This window comes from Gymnodraco acuticeps, unplaced genomic scaffold, assembly GCF_902827175.1.
Source record: "Gymnodraco acuticeps unplaced genomic scaffold, fGymAcu1.1, whole genome shotgun sequence".
NCBI classification, from domain to species: Eukaryota; Metazoa; Chordata; class Actinopteri; order Perciformes; family Bathydraconidae; genus Gymnodraco; species Gymnodraco acuticeps.
In genome coordinates this window covers 2,839,914-2,852,153 of record NW_022990335.1, presented here as the reverse complement: position 1 = coordinate 2,852,153, position 12,240 = coordinate 2,839,914, and the positions used below count along the sequence as shown (strand labels likewise).

At 39.5% G+C, this 12,240-nt stretch overlaps 3 protein-coding genes across 4 annotated transcripts in view; 2 read left to right on the top strand and 1 right to left on the bottom strand.

Moving 5' to 3' along the window:
* The window catches only part of zgc:173742 (DNA topoisomerase I, mitochondrial), a 55,744-nt gene extending 47,537 nt beyond the window's left edge, over nt 1-8,207 (top strand). For both annotated transcript variants that reach the window (XM_034223395.1, XM_034223396.1), the window contains exons 17-20: nt 1,827-1,954; nt 2,123-2,223; nt 6,783-6,932; nt 7,859-8,207. In XM_034223395.1, the coding sequence (XP_034079286.1) occupies nt 1,827-1,954; nt 2,123-2,223; nt 6,783-6,932; nt 7,859-7,961 (482 nt within the window). In that variant the 3' untranslated portion in view covers nt 7,962-8,207. The remainder of the gene's footprint in view (nt 1-1,826; nt 1,955-2,122; nt 2,224-6,782; nt 6,933-7,858) is intronic.
* Nucleotides 7,803-11,186, bottom strand: hsbp1b (heat shock factor binding protein 1b). Its single transcript, XM_034223399.1, has 4 exons — nt 10,974-11,186; nt 9,790-9,856; nt 9,498-9,624; nt 7,803-8,972 (listed from the first exon to the last, which is right to left on the bottom strand). Exons 1-3 carry the CDS (start codon nt 11,016-11,018, stop codon nt 9,503-9,505), a joined length of 234 nt encoding a protein of 77 aa, XP_034079290.1. The 5' UTR covers nt 11,019-11,186; the 3' UTR covers nt 7,803-8,972; nt 9,498-9,502.
* A 182-nt stretch (nt 11,187-11,368) lies between these two features.
* Nucleotides 11,369-12,240, top strand: part of si:dkey-246g23.2 (solute carrier family 66 member 2) — a 74,806-nt gene continuing 73,934 nt past the window's right edge. Inside the window, exon 1 of the mRNA XM_034223398.1 lies at nt 11,369-11,525. The gene's annotated coding sequence lies outside the window, so the exon portion shown is untranslated. The remainder of the gene's footprint in view (nt 11,526-12,240) is intronic.

Genomic DNA, 12,240 nt, shown 5'->3' with positions numbered 1-12,240 from the left:
AAACAGAATATTGTTGTTCTATTTTTAGACACATCTCGCGATAGACTGGTTGGGCACCCCTTTGCTAGACCATAGGTCTGTTGTGGTAGCAAAGTAGTCAGCTGAAGCCACATCTCTCTCAACTTCCCCACGGCATTTGTCATATAGTGCAGGCAGCGCAGACCTGCTGAAATAATACCGAGACGGCATCGCGTAACGCTTGTCCAACGTGTTGACAAGTTGCTTAAAGCCCTGGTTGCTAACAGTGCTAACTGGGCACATATCTTTAGCGATGTGGAATGTAATGGCAAAGTACTTGCAAATAGTGGAAATAGTTTGACCCTTCTTTTTAACGAGTTGCTGCTCTTGTTCTGACATCTTCGCTCGCGCTGAACACTCACAACACATGTCACTCCCACGTGGCCGAGTGGGCTTTTAGGGAGGGGCGAAAGCGCACCCAGCAAAATAATCGTATTTTGTCAATTATGCTGTTTTCATAATCGTCGCAAGCCATAATCGTAATCGCGATTAAAATACGATTAATTGCACAGCCCTACTCTACTGTGACATGTTTCCATGCTTTTATGTTCAAAAATGTACTCTACTCTTTGGTCTTTAGTTGCATTGTCAATGTTGGGTCTATTCTCATGCTGTTTCTCAATTGGAACTTGTTAGTTACATTTCCATGTAGTACACATTGTACACAAAGCACTTTATTGCATAGTGCAGGATTTGCTATGAGATAGTATTGGGGGAAAATCACAACTTTTGTGCAATCATTGAAAATGTCAATCTCAAAATTATAGTTTTTCTTGAAATGTCAATCGGATGAATCATTATTGCAATAACTGCAATGATTTCCGCCCACCAAAATATCAGACAACTTGTTTTGCTCACGGTTGCTTAAACTGTATTGCGTGGTTTACTAGAGCGACCGCAATTGCTTTAGCTTCCTCAGACCTCATTTTCGGTATTTAGCCAAGATTATTGAGTGGGGGGTGAAGTGTCCCACTTTCCACATGCAACTTTTGGACACCGAGTTCAATATCCAGACATAGTGCACTGCATTTTTCTATATTTGTCGGTGTGAACGCACCTAAAATAGCAAGTGTAGCTACAGCAGTATAGAATTGATAGAAAGATGTTATGTTATTTTATTGATATCAAATTGTAACAGCAAATGATCTCCTTGTTTTTTAATGACAATTGTCTTTTATGAAACTGTGATAATGCTCACATCTCAATCAAATCCATCAGTATCTTTAATACTATAGCCTTCTATCAGTCTGGCCCTTATCATTGTCTCATTACATCACTGCTTGTGTCATGGAGCCCCGTGATAAAACTGCCACGCTTTTGACAATTCTTATTTTTAGCTTGCGTGACTCCTCGATATCCTCGTGTCAGTTGGCTTTTCCGGGGCCCTGGCAGGAGAACATTATCTCTGCTCCCAGTGCTGCGCCTCTGCCTCGCTCTTATCAGGGTCCCATTGGCTGCCCCTGCCACCGTTTCTCAATCGGAGATAGAAGTGTCACACTCTCCCCTCTCATTTCTGGACTGCCACTGAGAGCCAATCTGCAGGATGGCATGTGGTGTGTGGATCCCACAGAGAATAGATGAGGCTTATAGGGATGGGACTAAATGAAATGAAAAAGCAGCAAACAGTAATTGCGTGTGTTCAAGGTCTTGGTCGATTTGTGGTGCAGATTGCTGATGAGCATTAATTACAACAGGGACACCAGCGTGATTTCATCTTTTAAATGGCCGTGTGTAATTCTGGTCAGATATGAATTCTCAGTGGATTGTTCTTGTGAAAATACAAATGACTCTTCTGTCCCCCTTTAAAGAGTCCGACAATGAGCCGGAGAAACTGCTCTCTTACAACAGAGCCAACAGAGCAGTTGCAATTCTGTGTAACCATCAGCGGGCGGCGCCAAAGACCTTCGATCAGTCTATGGCTAACCTTCAGGCCAAGGTAGGTTTATGAGACACACTCAGTCATCACATTAACCTTTACCGGGCAGGATGATATCATGACCCTGACGCCATTTTAAAAGAATCTCTATCACCAAGGCAGTGAAATGTTGATACTTACAGTGATCCATGTATAGAAATACGCTTTTGTTATCATCTGTTCATTCAGATCGATGCCCGAAAGGAGAAGCTGTCCCTCGCAAAGACAGAGTTGAAACAGGCCAAGAAGGAGGCCAAGACCAAAAGCAGCCAAGAACCCAAACTGCAGCCGTAAGTGTCCCAAAGGTGCTGAAAGAGCAGCAAAATATGGACATTAAAACTATTAGAAATAAACAACAGTTACTTGTAGAAAGTTCCGTGCCTCCAAACAACAAAGAATAACTGCTTCAGAGTGAATAATGAGCTACAGGTAAAAGATATATAATATGCAACCACCTCCTCTGCCCTTAATTCTTTAGTCTTTGTGCCTCGAGCCAAAAGGCAAATACAAACACTTTTAGTTTGACGCTACAGTGTAAGACTTCCTCAATGGAACAGCTTTTCTGTGTATTACCTTTTTAATACACAATCAAAATGTTTGTTTACTGGATACGTGTAGAGCAGGGGTCTCCAACCTTTTTTAGGATGAGAGCTACTTTCAAAAAATAAAACAAGTCGTGAGCTGCTTTTACTCCTTTTTTAGTTTTTTGCAGTGTATATACTTAGCACATTTGAACATTATTATAGGCTTACCTTTAACCTTTGTGCGCTGTTTGGGTCTGTGGGACCCGTTTTCAGTGTTTACTAAAATAAAATGTATGCAATTAAATCATTTTAACCTGCTTTATTTGGGGGGGGTGACCTCACATCCTCTAGGGGGGTCATGCTGTCCTATTACTCAGGGTTCGTACGGGTGCTTAAAATCCTTGAAAATGCTTGAAAATTGACGTGGTGTTTTCAAGGTTGGGAAAGTGCTTGAATGTTGGGAATGGTGCTTGAAATTGAGATAAAGTGCTTGAAAATGTAAATGCTTTACTTTTACAATAAATTGCTGTCTGACTGAATAGTTCGCTTTTTAGATTAAAAGAAAAGAATTGCTTCGCTTCTACATAAAACAGCTCCGCTGCGGCCTTCCCGCGCTACGCGCGCGACCTGCAAGTGTTTGTGTTACGTGTGACCTGGGCATTCTGATGAGAGTGATCGATGACTGTGTGCCAGGAGGTTGCCGTTTCAACGAGCGTTGGCTAGCAGAAGACAAATACAAGCCACGGCTAAGACGAGGGTCAAGCCCACGAGTAGCCTCCTGCAAAGTTTGCAAAAATAACGATGCGAGAGTCTGCGCTGACGAGCCACATGAAAGGTACGCCGTAGTAGAGCATTTTAGATTAGGCTAATGTTGCATGTTACGTTTGTTTAAGCTAACGTTAGCGAGCTGAATAGCGAACTCCATGAGGGATAATAATAATTGGAGGGGACAATCATTTCAGAGGAGCGTTACAGTCGCCATCCTGTGGTGTTCAGAGGATGAAGCACTCACGGCATTTTGTGTTATAGTCACGAAATATAATTATTGATTTGACACAGAGCGATTTTGAAAGCAATGTTCTACTGGTAGTATGTTTCGTGCCTAAACCAAATGTGACTTGCTCTATCGAAATCAGTCACATTGACCCGAAGACACATTTTCGTTTGTATTACTGGTCTGGGGGAAGCTCGTGAGTGTGTGTGTGTGTGTTTGTGTACCGGGGAAACACTCACAAGAAACACAGACTGTTGTTATGCCTGCTGTGACGTTAAGTTACTCAGTTCTCCGCTTGTAATTATGCCGAAGCTTCAAAGTTGTATTTATCATCTGAATTTGCCGAAACAAGTTTAATATTCTGAAAGCCAAGACTTTGTTTATTTGAAAACAGATGAAAACAAACTGTCTTTTATATAAAATTGAAGTATTATACAAGTAAAACTACATTTTGCTTTAATCCCATGTAATTGTAGAATGAACACAGTCTTCCTTTGAAGATGTATAAGTCAGGTGTCTTGAGTAGTCAAAATTACCTACAAATCATTGTACACATTTGTAAATATTATTTTCCACTTGTTACCATTGTGAGTCTATTTCTATGCAGCTCTGCGTGATTTTGTGGCTACAATTCAGACTAATACGCTACCAGAGGTGGAATAAGTACTCAGGTATTGTAGTGAAATTATAAGTACTCAGATCTTGTACTTAGTAAAAGTAGAAGTACCAGAGTGTAGGAATACTCTGTCACAGTAAAAGTCCTGCATTCAAAATGTTCCTCAAGTGAAAGTAGAAAAGTATTCTCATCCAAATATAGTTAAAGTAGCGACAGTAAAAGTAGTCGTTGTGCAGATTGGTCCATTTCAGAATAATATATATGATATGTTTTATAATGATTGATCATGAAAGTGTTCTCAAAGCTGGTAAAGGTGCAGCTAGTTTGAATGACTTTGTATACTGCAGGGTAGCTGGTGGATTTACTCCAGGTGGAACTAAAGTCTGATTCAACACTTGGTTATATTTCACATCATTCATCCACATCTGTGAAGTAACTAGAGGTATTAAATACATGTAGTGGAGGAAAAGTACACCATGTACCTCTGACTTATGTTTACTGCCAACCTAAAAGTACCTCAAAAATAGTAATCAATAATGTATTGAAAAGTTATTTGGCTGATTGTTTTATATTGGCTCAGCCAGGTTATATGGGACATACAGATGGGTCACTCATTTTGAAATATTAAACTTAGTTTTATTTTCTTTAATTTGTCATCCTCGTGTAGAAGGCTATCACGAAACACACATTTGGTTGTTTATAGCATAAAGAACATCTGATTTAATGTGAGGTAGGGAAATAATCATTTGAGTATGTGTATATAAATATGTAATTTACAACAGCTGTAAGATGCTGGAAAATGCGCCTTGAAAATGCTTGAAAAGTGCTTGAATTTGACTTTGGAAAAGGTGTAAGAACCCTGATTACTGTCCTACATTGGAATGATTTCTTACTTTATTTTTTACAACTATATTAAATAGATAAAGGTGTGCTCTCCCTAGCTCTCGCTCTCTCTCTCTCTCTCTCGCTCGCTCACAGAGGCTGTGTGCTCCTCCGTGGCGATGACGGCTTGCGGTAACAAATAATAATAAACATATTTGTAAAGTGGGGGGACACAAACGGAAATTTCGAAAAGTGGTGGGGACATGTCCCCCCTGTCCCCAGTGGAAATGACGCTGTGCGTCAAGTGCAATAAATATAAATATGCAAGTTGCAACACACACAGAGTAAAGCTCTGGCCCTCATGTGCTGTATAGGCTGCACGACTAGGCTGTGTTCAATGGGGCTGATGTGTAGATTCTGCCAGAAGGAAAGGTCACACTCCTTATGAAGCGGTGAGCTGCCGCTCCACATTGCTTTTATTCCCGGCTGCAACGCTGGTCCCGCAAATCAAGCAAGAATGTGATTGGTCGATATTCATTGTGGGGGGTTGTGGGAGGAGGGGTGTTAGATAGATATAGAGTTGTAATAAGTAGATAGAGATCGCTATGATTGAGGTTTCGTTTATGCGTAGGGTAGATTCTTTTAATTACATTTCTTTCTTCTTTTTTTTTTTGTGTATATTTTTTATATTTATGGATTTGCTTGGGAGCTACTTCTTGAGGGCTTGCAAGCTACCGGTAGCTCGCGATCGACGTGTTGGAGACCCCTGGTGTAGAGTATTGATGTGTTGCTATAAGGCAAGCTTTAGTGTTAGATTTAAGATATCCTAATATGTAGTGTTGTTTTTTTCCTGGTTTTTAAAACGGCTTAACACTTAAGAGATGTCATTTTCTTAACTTTCCAAACGTTTACCTGTTTAATTATTTGCCCTTCCCCACTTAGTCATTGTATCAACATCGCGGAAAAGTATTTATCAGCAATCTTATAATGTTTATATTTTATGAAAGCAGGAAAGGTCAACCCTACAATTCTTTTGCAATAACAATATCAGGTTCTTGTTCAAAAATATTGTGATATTTGATTTTCTCCATATAAACCAGCCATACTGTGTATAGTAGTGAACCAGTGGTTTTGCTTGCCTAAAAAGTAGAAAGGTCTTAAAAGACCACACCAGGAGTCTTGTTTTTACCAGAGGTAGGGTTGCATATCGCTGACTTTTTTACGATACCGATACCACTGAACGATACCGATACTCAACCGATACATATCGTGATACTTTCATGTTGCATACATTTTTTTTTGTAATCATCCCGCAATTACTCCCATGAAGCACTTTATGATATATACATGTCAAATGAATATTAAATTCAATTGTGGGACTTGGACCTTTTAGTACTGAACAAACAATACATTATCTATGAAGAAAACAGATTCTGCAATATCATTTATAACAACCATCAGGCGTGAATAGCACATCTTGTCAATGCAAAAAGCAAATAGCACCAGTATAATCAATACTCAACCTGAGATTCGACTGACCAGAGAACACATAAAGGATCATGAGATCTCGGCATTGCACATCAAACAAATAGCATCATTAAAATCAACATTTGCCTGATGAAAGAAAACAATAAATGCAGCCCACACTCCACAGTGACTCGTTTGCGGAGTTTCACGGTAAAATTGACAACGTAATTTTGAAGGTTTGGGCGCGAGTTTAAGAATATTACGCCTCACTTTCATAAAAAATGTAATAACAGTCAAAAACCTGATCTGATTTTGGTACGGTATACAGTAGCTGCCAGTAACCTGTATTTCGGTAATACCGGGTACCGGTATGCACCCCTAACCAGAGGTGTCTGACTGTCGCACCTTCCTTTTGTTTCCTGTCAGGCTGGTGGAGAAGAAAATGGCGGCGGTGCAGCGCTGTGAGGAGCTGCTGCTGAAGATGGAGTTGCAGGCGACTGACAAAGAGGAAAACAAGCAGATCTCACTGGGCACCTCCAAGCTGAACTACCTGGACCCCCGCATCAGCGTGGCTTGGTGAGTGAACAGTGAACACTGACACGGTCACTATAAACAACTGGGTTGCCCATAGTCGCTGTCTAAAGTCCTGCACCTGTCAGCGTACAAGGCGGGTTTTCAAATCAAACCACCTCTTTCCTAGCCTGTTTCACCAAGCAAGCTTAATGGTCAACCAGATATTTGGGTTTTCCAGTCCAGTGAAGACGGTTGCTTAATCACTGTAAACCTCCATCTTAAGCTGAGTTCCATTTTCTGACCAAATATGTACACAAACCAACTTCTACTAACCAGTCTTTCTGGAATAACTCTCATTGGCTCCTTAAGAACTCCAATGAGAGAGCAGCAAAGCATTTCTAGTCTAGTAATAACAAAGTTGGAAAAATGAGTTTACAGATCATTAGCCTTGCTGTGACTTCCATGGTATATAATAACAGCTAAAATACATTTTTTTGTAGTATGACACTTTTTCTACTCTGGCTTTAAAACAGATTGTGAGACAACATAATATGTTCTATAGATTAAGTTAAAGTATTATAAGACATTTCTGCAGTAGAGATATACAACATATATCATTTGTTATATGGAATTTAATTAATTTTTTCTTAACATTGTTTAACAATACCAACTATATTGTTTTCCTCTCTAGCCTCAAAGCTGAAGTAATTTTATTTAAAGCTACGGTCAAAATGTCTTTTTAATTTCTCCATTACATTAGTTTGGTCATCTTCAAACACAGTAAAAGCACTTGTGTAACTAATCTTTCTTTGCCATACACACATGAACCAAATGAATATCAAACAAAGTGTTTGAATTATTTATACATTCCATTTGTATAACTTTGTGCAAGTTTAAGAAACAATGATTTTGACACCTTCGAAGACTAAGTGGTGATTTCAGCTGTATTTATTTTGCAGAGTATGCTAAACAATCGTATCTTTTTTCAGGTGTCGGAACATGGTCGTACCCATAGATAAAATCTACAATAAGAGCCAGAGGGACAAGTTTGCCTGGGCCCTCGACATGACGGAGGCGGACTTTGAGTTCTAACTTTAAGCCTCGAAAAACCCCAGTCTCACTAGATGATGGTAATTGCAGATAAGGAACCAATGACTGTGTAATACATACAGAACTTTAATATTGCATTCATATTAAATTACTGGAGACTTCATGTGATAGTGTGACACGTTTCGTTTACAGCTGTGCATTTGTCTAATGCTTTTGGCACTTAGTTCTGTTGCTTGTTTTCTTTGTACACTGTTTTCACTCATTTGAATAAAGGTTCCTACAACACAGTAAAGTGACTCTCTTCAGTGGACATTTCTGCAGGATCATGGTCAGTTAGAAACACCCTGTTAAGAAGGTAACTTCACCATTTTCCAGCTTCGTTTAGTGTAATAATGAATTGCATTTCAACACATTATAGACCCAAAACAAACATGCTAACATGAGACATTCCAGATCACTTGCATGATGAAATACAACTCTGGCTTAAACAAATCAATACAGAAAAACACTGAGCACCTAGGAGTTAATATTTTTTAAAATTCACTCAGCACCTTGTCAAATATGAATTATGTAATACATGACAGACAGCATTGTATTAAATAGCTTTAATAGAAGAAAATCAGCTGAAATTGGAATGCATCCCACACCCTGGTACTAACAGTGCTCTGTTAACGCTACAGGCTTCAGATGTTCACTGCGCCCATGTTGGTACGGATGGAGGTTCCACTGGCCTGCATGTTGTACTTCCCAGCACAGGCAAAACATTCCCATCAGTCATGGCTTCATGGGATTTATCCATCTAAGATATATGATCCAATAACCTCTGGGGCCAGTGCACAACAAAATCCCTAAGTTGCATTTCTGCACGTGAGCGTTTAAAGTTCTGAAGGGCATATCACACTATTCTAGTTTACGAATAACTTTTCAAGTCATTTCATAACAATAATCCATATATAAAAAAGCATTTCACACAACGACACACCAAATCAATATTAGTCAATTTTCCAAATGGAAAAAGTCTCCTGTCGACTTCACTCCGTGTTACTTAGGAACCTGCGGACAGACAAAACAAAGGTGCGTTTAGTTAACTGGAATGAAGGAAGTTAATTCAACTAAAATCGCATGAGCCTGCATTTTGCCACGTTTTAAATCTGGCAAAAACAAACTCCTTAATAATATTTAAAACTCATCCAATCTTCCAAATATGTATGATTTCTTTATATCCATAGAAGGGAAAATTCACAACAGATTCAAATATAAATGTTCCCCTTTTTTAGTGGTAGGCCAACTTATCAATCTGTCGTAAAGGTTAATGATAAACGGATTCCAGGGTCATGATCTCTGAAGAAACGACTTGTCAATATTATTGTTTTAGCGCATTTAGCATTATTAAAAAAAGTCAAACCAAATCTACCTATCTAAATTGATAAACAAGTAAGAGTAAAACATGTTTTCATTTAGGTGTGAACTGTTCCATTTAAGATGCATATTAGTCGAGGGGAAAGGGGCATGAATAAAAGCCATCGGCGTGAACTGTTTTCTTCTCGGTTTTAAATGCTAGCTGTGTTTACGGCTCACCTTCATTAGGAGCCTTGACCATCTTTAGGCTTCTCCGGTGCCGCCTCAATCTCTTCAACTCCAGCCTGGGTCATCAGGTCGGAGATGTTCTTCTCCAAATCATCAATACGCGTGCTCATCTCATCAAGTGGAGAAACAGTTAAGGTAGACAACTTACACAAAGTTACTGTTATATAGGCAACATTGGGTTTTACTTCAGTCTGTACATCTACCATTAAGCCATGAACCATTACCATATTAGATTGACCAGTGCATTTAAATCATATTTCATTTGTTTTATTAGTAAGGATATTCCTTCCGATGATCTGGTCTGACATGGTCTGGAACTTGTCCTGCATCTGTTGCAGCAGTGTCTGGACCTGGGAAACGAGCACACAGAAATCATGTCAGTGAAACAATAAGCCACACATAAATGTATCTAGTGAGTAGGTTCACTGATGGCAGCCACACATCAGATGTACCAGTTTCATTTAGAGATGACACAATTGAGCAGATAAAAATAATATTGCTGTCAGCTGACTATTCATTATTAACAATAGCTCTGACAGTGACAAACATCAGCACTCCCACTCTAATGCATATATGAATGGTTTAAAAAAGGACATTGAAACTAACTAGTTTCCTTGACAACAATGTAAAATCTCAGTAACCACTGGAGGTGATTATGTAATCCAGTGTGATAAGCATATGTGCAGAACAATGAACTCACAATAAGTTCATTCTGCTCTGCATTGGTGTTCATCATTATATGGGGTTCTCTGATGGTGGTTTCTTAAGTATACACCGGTCAACAGTTTATTTTTCACTTGTTTTATTCTTCATATGTCAAAAACGTTTGGTTAAGAGGTACCCTGAGGCAGAATGATAAATTGAAGGTTCGTAAAAAAACACAACTAAATCTAGAGTAACTGGGCGTCCTTGAAGATGGTTTTAAAACACAAGCATTAGAACACATGTGTAGAGAAAGACATACACACCACAGGGACTTGATACATGTTTGGGAGGTTAACTGAAGTTTAACGTCTTTTCTACATTATCTCCATGACAACACTAGGAAACATTACCCAATTATAATGAACAGGTAGAATTCATCTGGAACAATGCATTGTGCTATATCTGTGAGTGATACTGCACAATATTCTTAATGCATAAAATATACATGTATTAAAACAAGAATCACACGGCAGCAACACTTCTGTTGTGTATAGCTATGCAGTTTGCTCGGTTGTGATTTGCTGATGTCATGTAAAAGTCCAACTGACCATTCACGTTATATAACGTTCTAAACAAAAGTTGAGCAAATCGAACCCATGAATCTATTTTATTTAAAAAACATTAATAACACTAAAGGCTACGGATGCACTATACAGCTGATGCAAACAGCTAACGTTAACTGTCCACCGTTAGCATTCTTATTGCTTTTGCTAGCTATGCTGCTGTAGCTAACGCTAGCGTGTCATTGCGCTCTCGACTCACCACATTGGTAAGGTCCTGCACCGACTTGGGGTCCGTCTCAGCCATGTTGTGGTGGAAGGTATTATCAATATCTAAACAGTAGTATAACTGAAAATGCTGTTTAGCGATTATGGATATATCAAGCTTGTAACAGTTCGAAATAGGTAGCCCTCCCTCGATAGCACCACCCAGCACAGTCAGCTGTTCTACATAACACAGAGTCTCGCGAGAGCTGTGTGGCCGCTATGAAAATAAATAAAATAAAATAGTAGTTGTGTTAAACTTTAGGGAAACAAATGCGCCACTCATTCAACGCACTTGTTTTACCAGATGCAGCATCTCATTAGGTGACCTAACGACTTTCATGTTTCATACATTTGGAAAGGCTAAAAGTATCCGTGCGTGCGTGTGTTTGTATGCTTGCATGCGCGTGCACGTTCCGCCTCCTCTCTTGAGATCGAGTTGGGGTTTGATAGTTGGAGCTGCCAGGGAACACAATGTGTTTTGACGCTGAAACATCATTGTGACTATTTGTGTTTTTAAAAGGCGAAGGAAAGTGAATAAAGACGACTGGTGAGTAAAGTTAGAAGTAGTCCACGGTTTACCCATACAACGTTAAAACTGAAATGATGCTACTTTGACTTCAAATCTATATCAGGAGCGATACATCGCGCGAGCTGTAAACGCGCTTTTTAAATACAAAAATGATTCTGTACGTTTGGCATTAGCGTTCACATGTGTAATCTCCTCTGTGTACTCATATGAGTCTCCAACAGTGTAAACAGACGGTGTAACAGCTGCTTCTTTGTGTGATGTTACTGTTGTTGCCCAGTAGCCCAAAAATGATGCCTGTATGTTCAGGCATGTCAGTGACCCAACCCCGTGAAGCTATGCTTATCTTGCATAACAGTATGTCCTCTTACTGGAAGTGGCCCAACATATTTACTTTACTGTGTGTGTGTGTGTGTGTGTGTGTGTGTGTGTGTGTGTGTGTGTGTGTGTGTGTGTGTGTGTGTGTGTGTGTGTGTGTGTGTGTGTGTGTGTGTGTGTGTGTGTGTGTGTGTGTGTGTGTGTGTGTGTGTGTGTGTGTGTGTGTGTGTGTGTGTGTGTGTGTGTGTGTGTGTGTGTGTGTGTGTGTGTGTGTGTGTGTGTGTGTGTGTGTGTGTGTGTGTGTTTACTCACACAACCCAAGGAAGGAAATAGCTGAAGACACCTTGGATTGTTAAATACTTGAGTAATGTTTAACTGTAGGAAACCTATAAAAACAAACTTGTTATAGGCTGTGTTC

Bases quoted from the DNA above. Each gene is read 5' to 3' on its own strand.
- hsbp1b (XM_034223399.1), bottom strand. From the start codon at position 11,018: ATGGCTGAGACGGACCCCAAGTCGGTGCAGGACCTTACCAATGTG. The intron at 9,857-10,973 runs GTGAGTCGAGAG...CTCGTTTCCCAG, and splicing joins TGCAGGACCTTACCAATGTG to GTCCAGACACTGCTGCAACA. The intron at 9,625-9,789 runs ATATCCTTACTA...CTGTTTCTCCAC, and splicing joins AGACCAGATCATCGGAAGGA to TTGATGAGATGAGCACGCGT.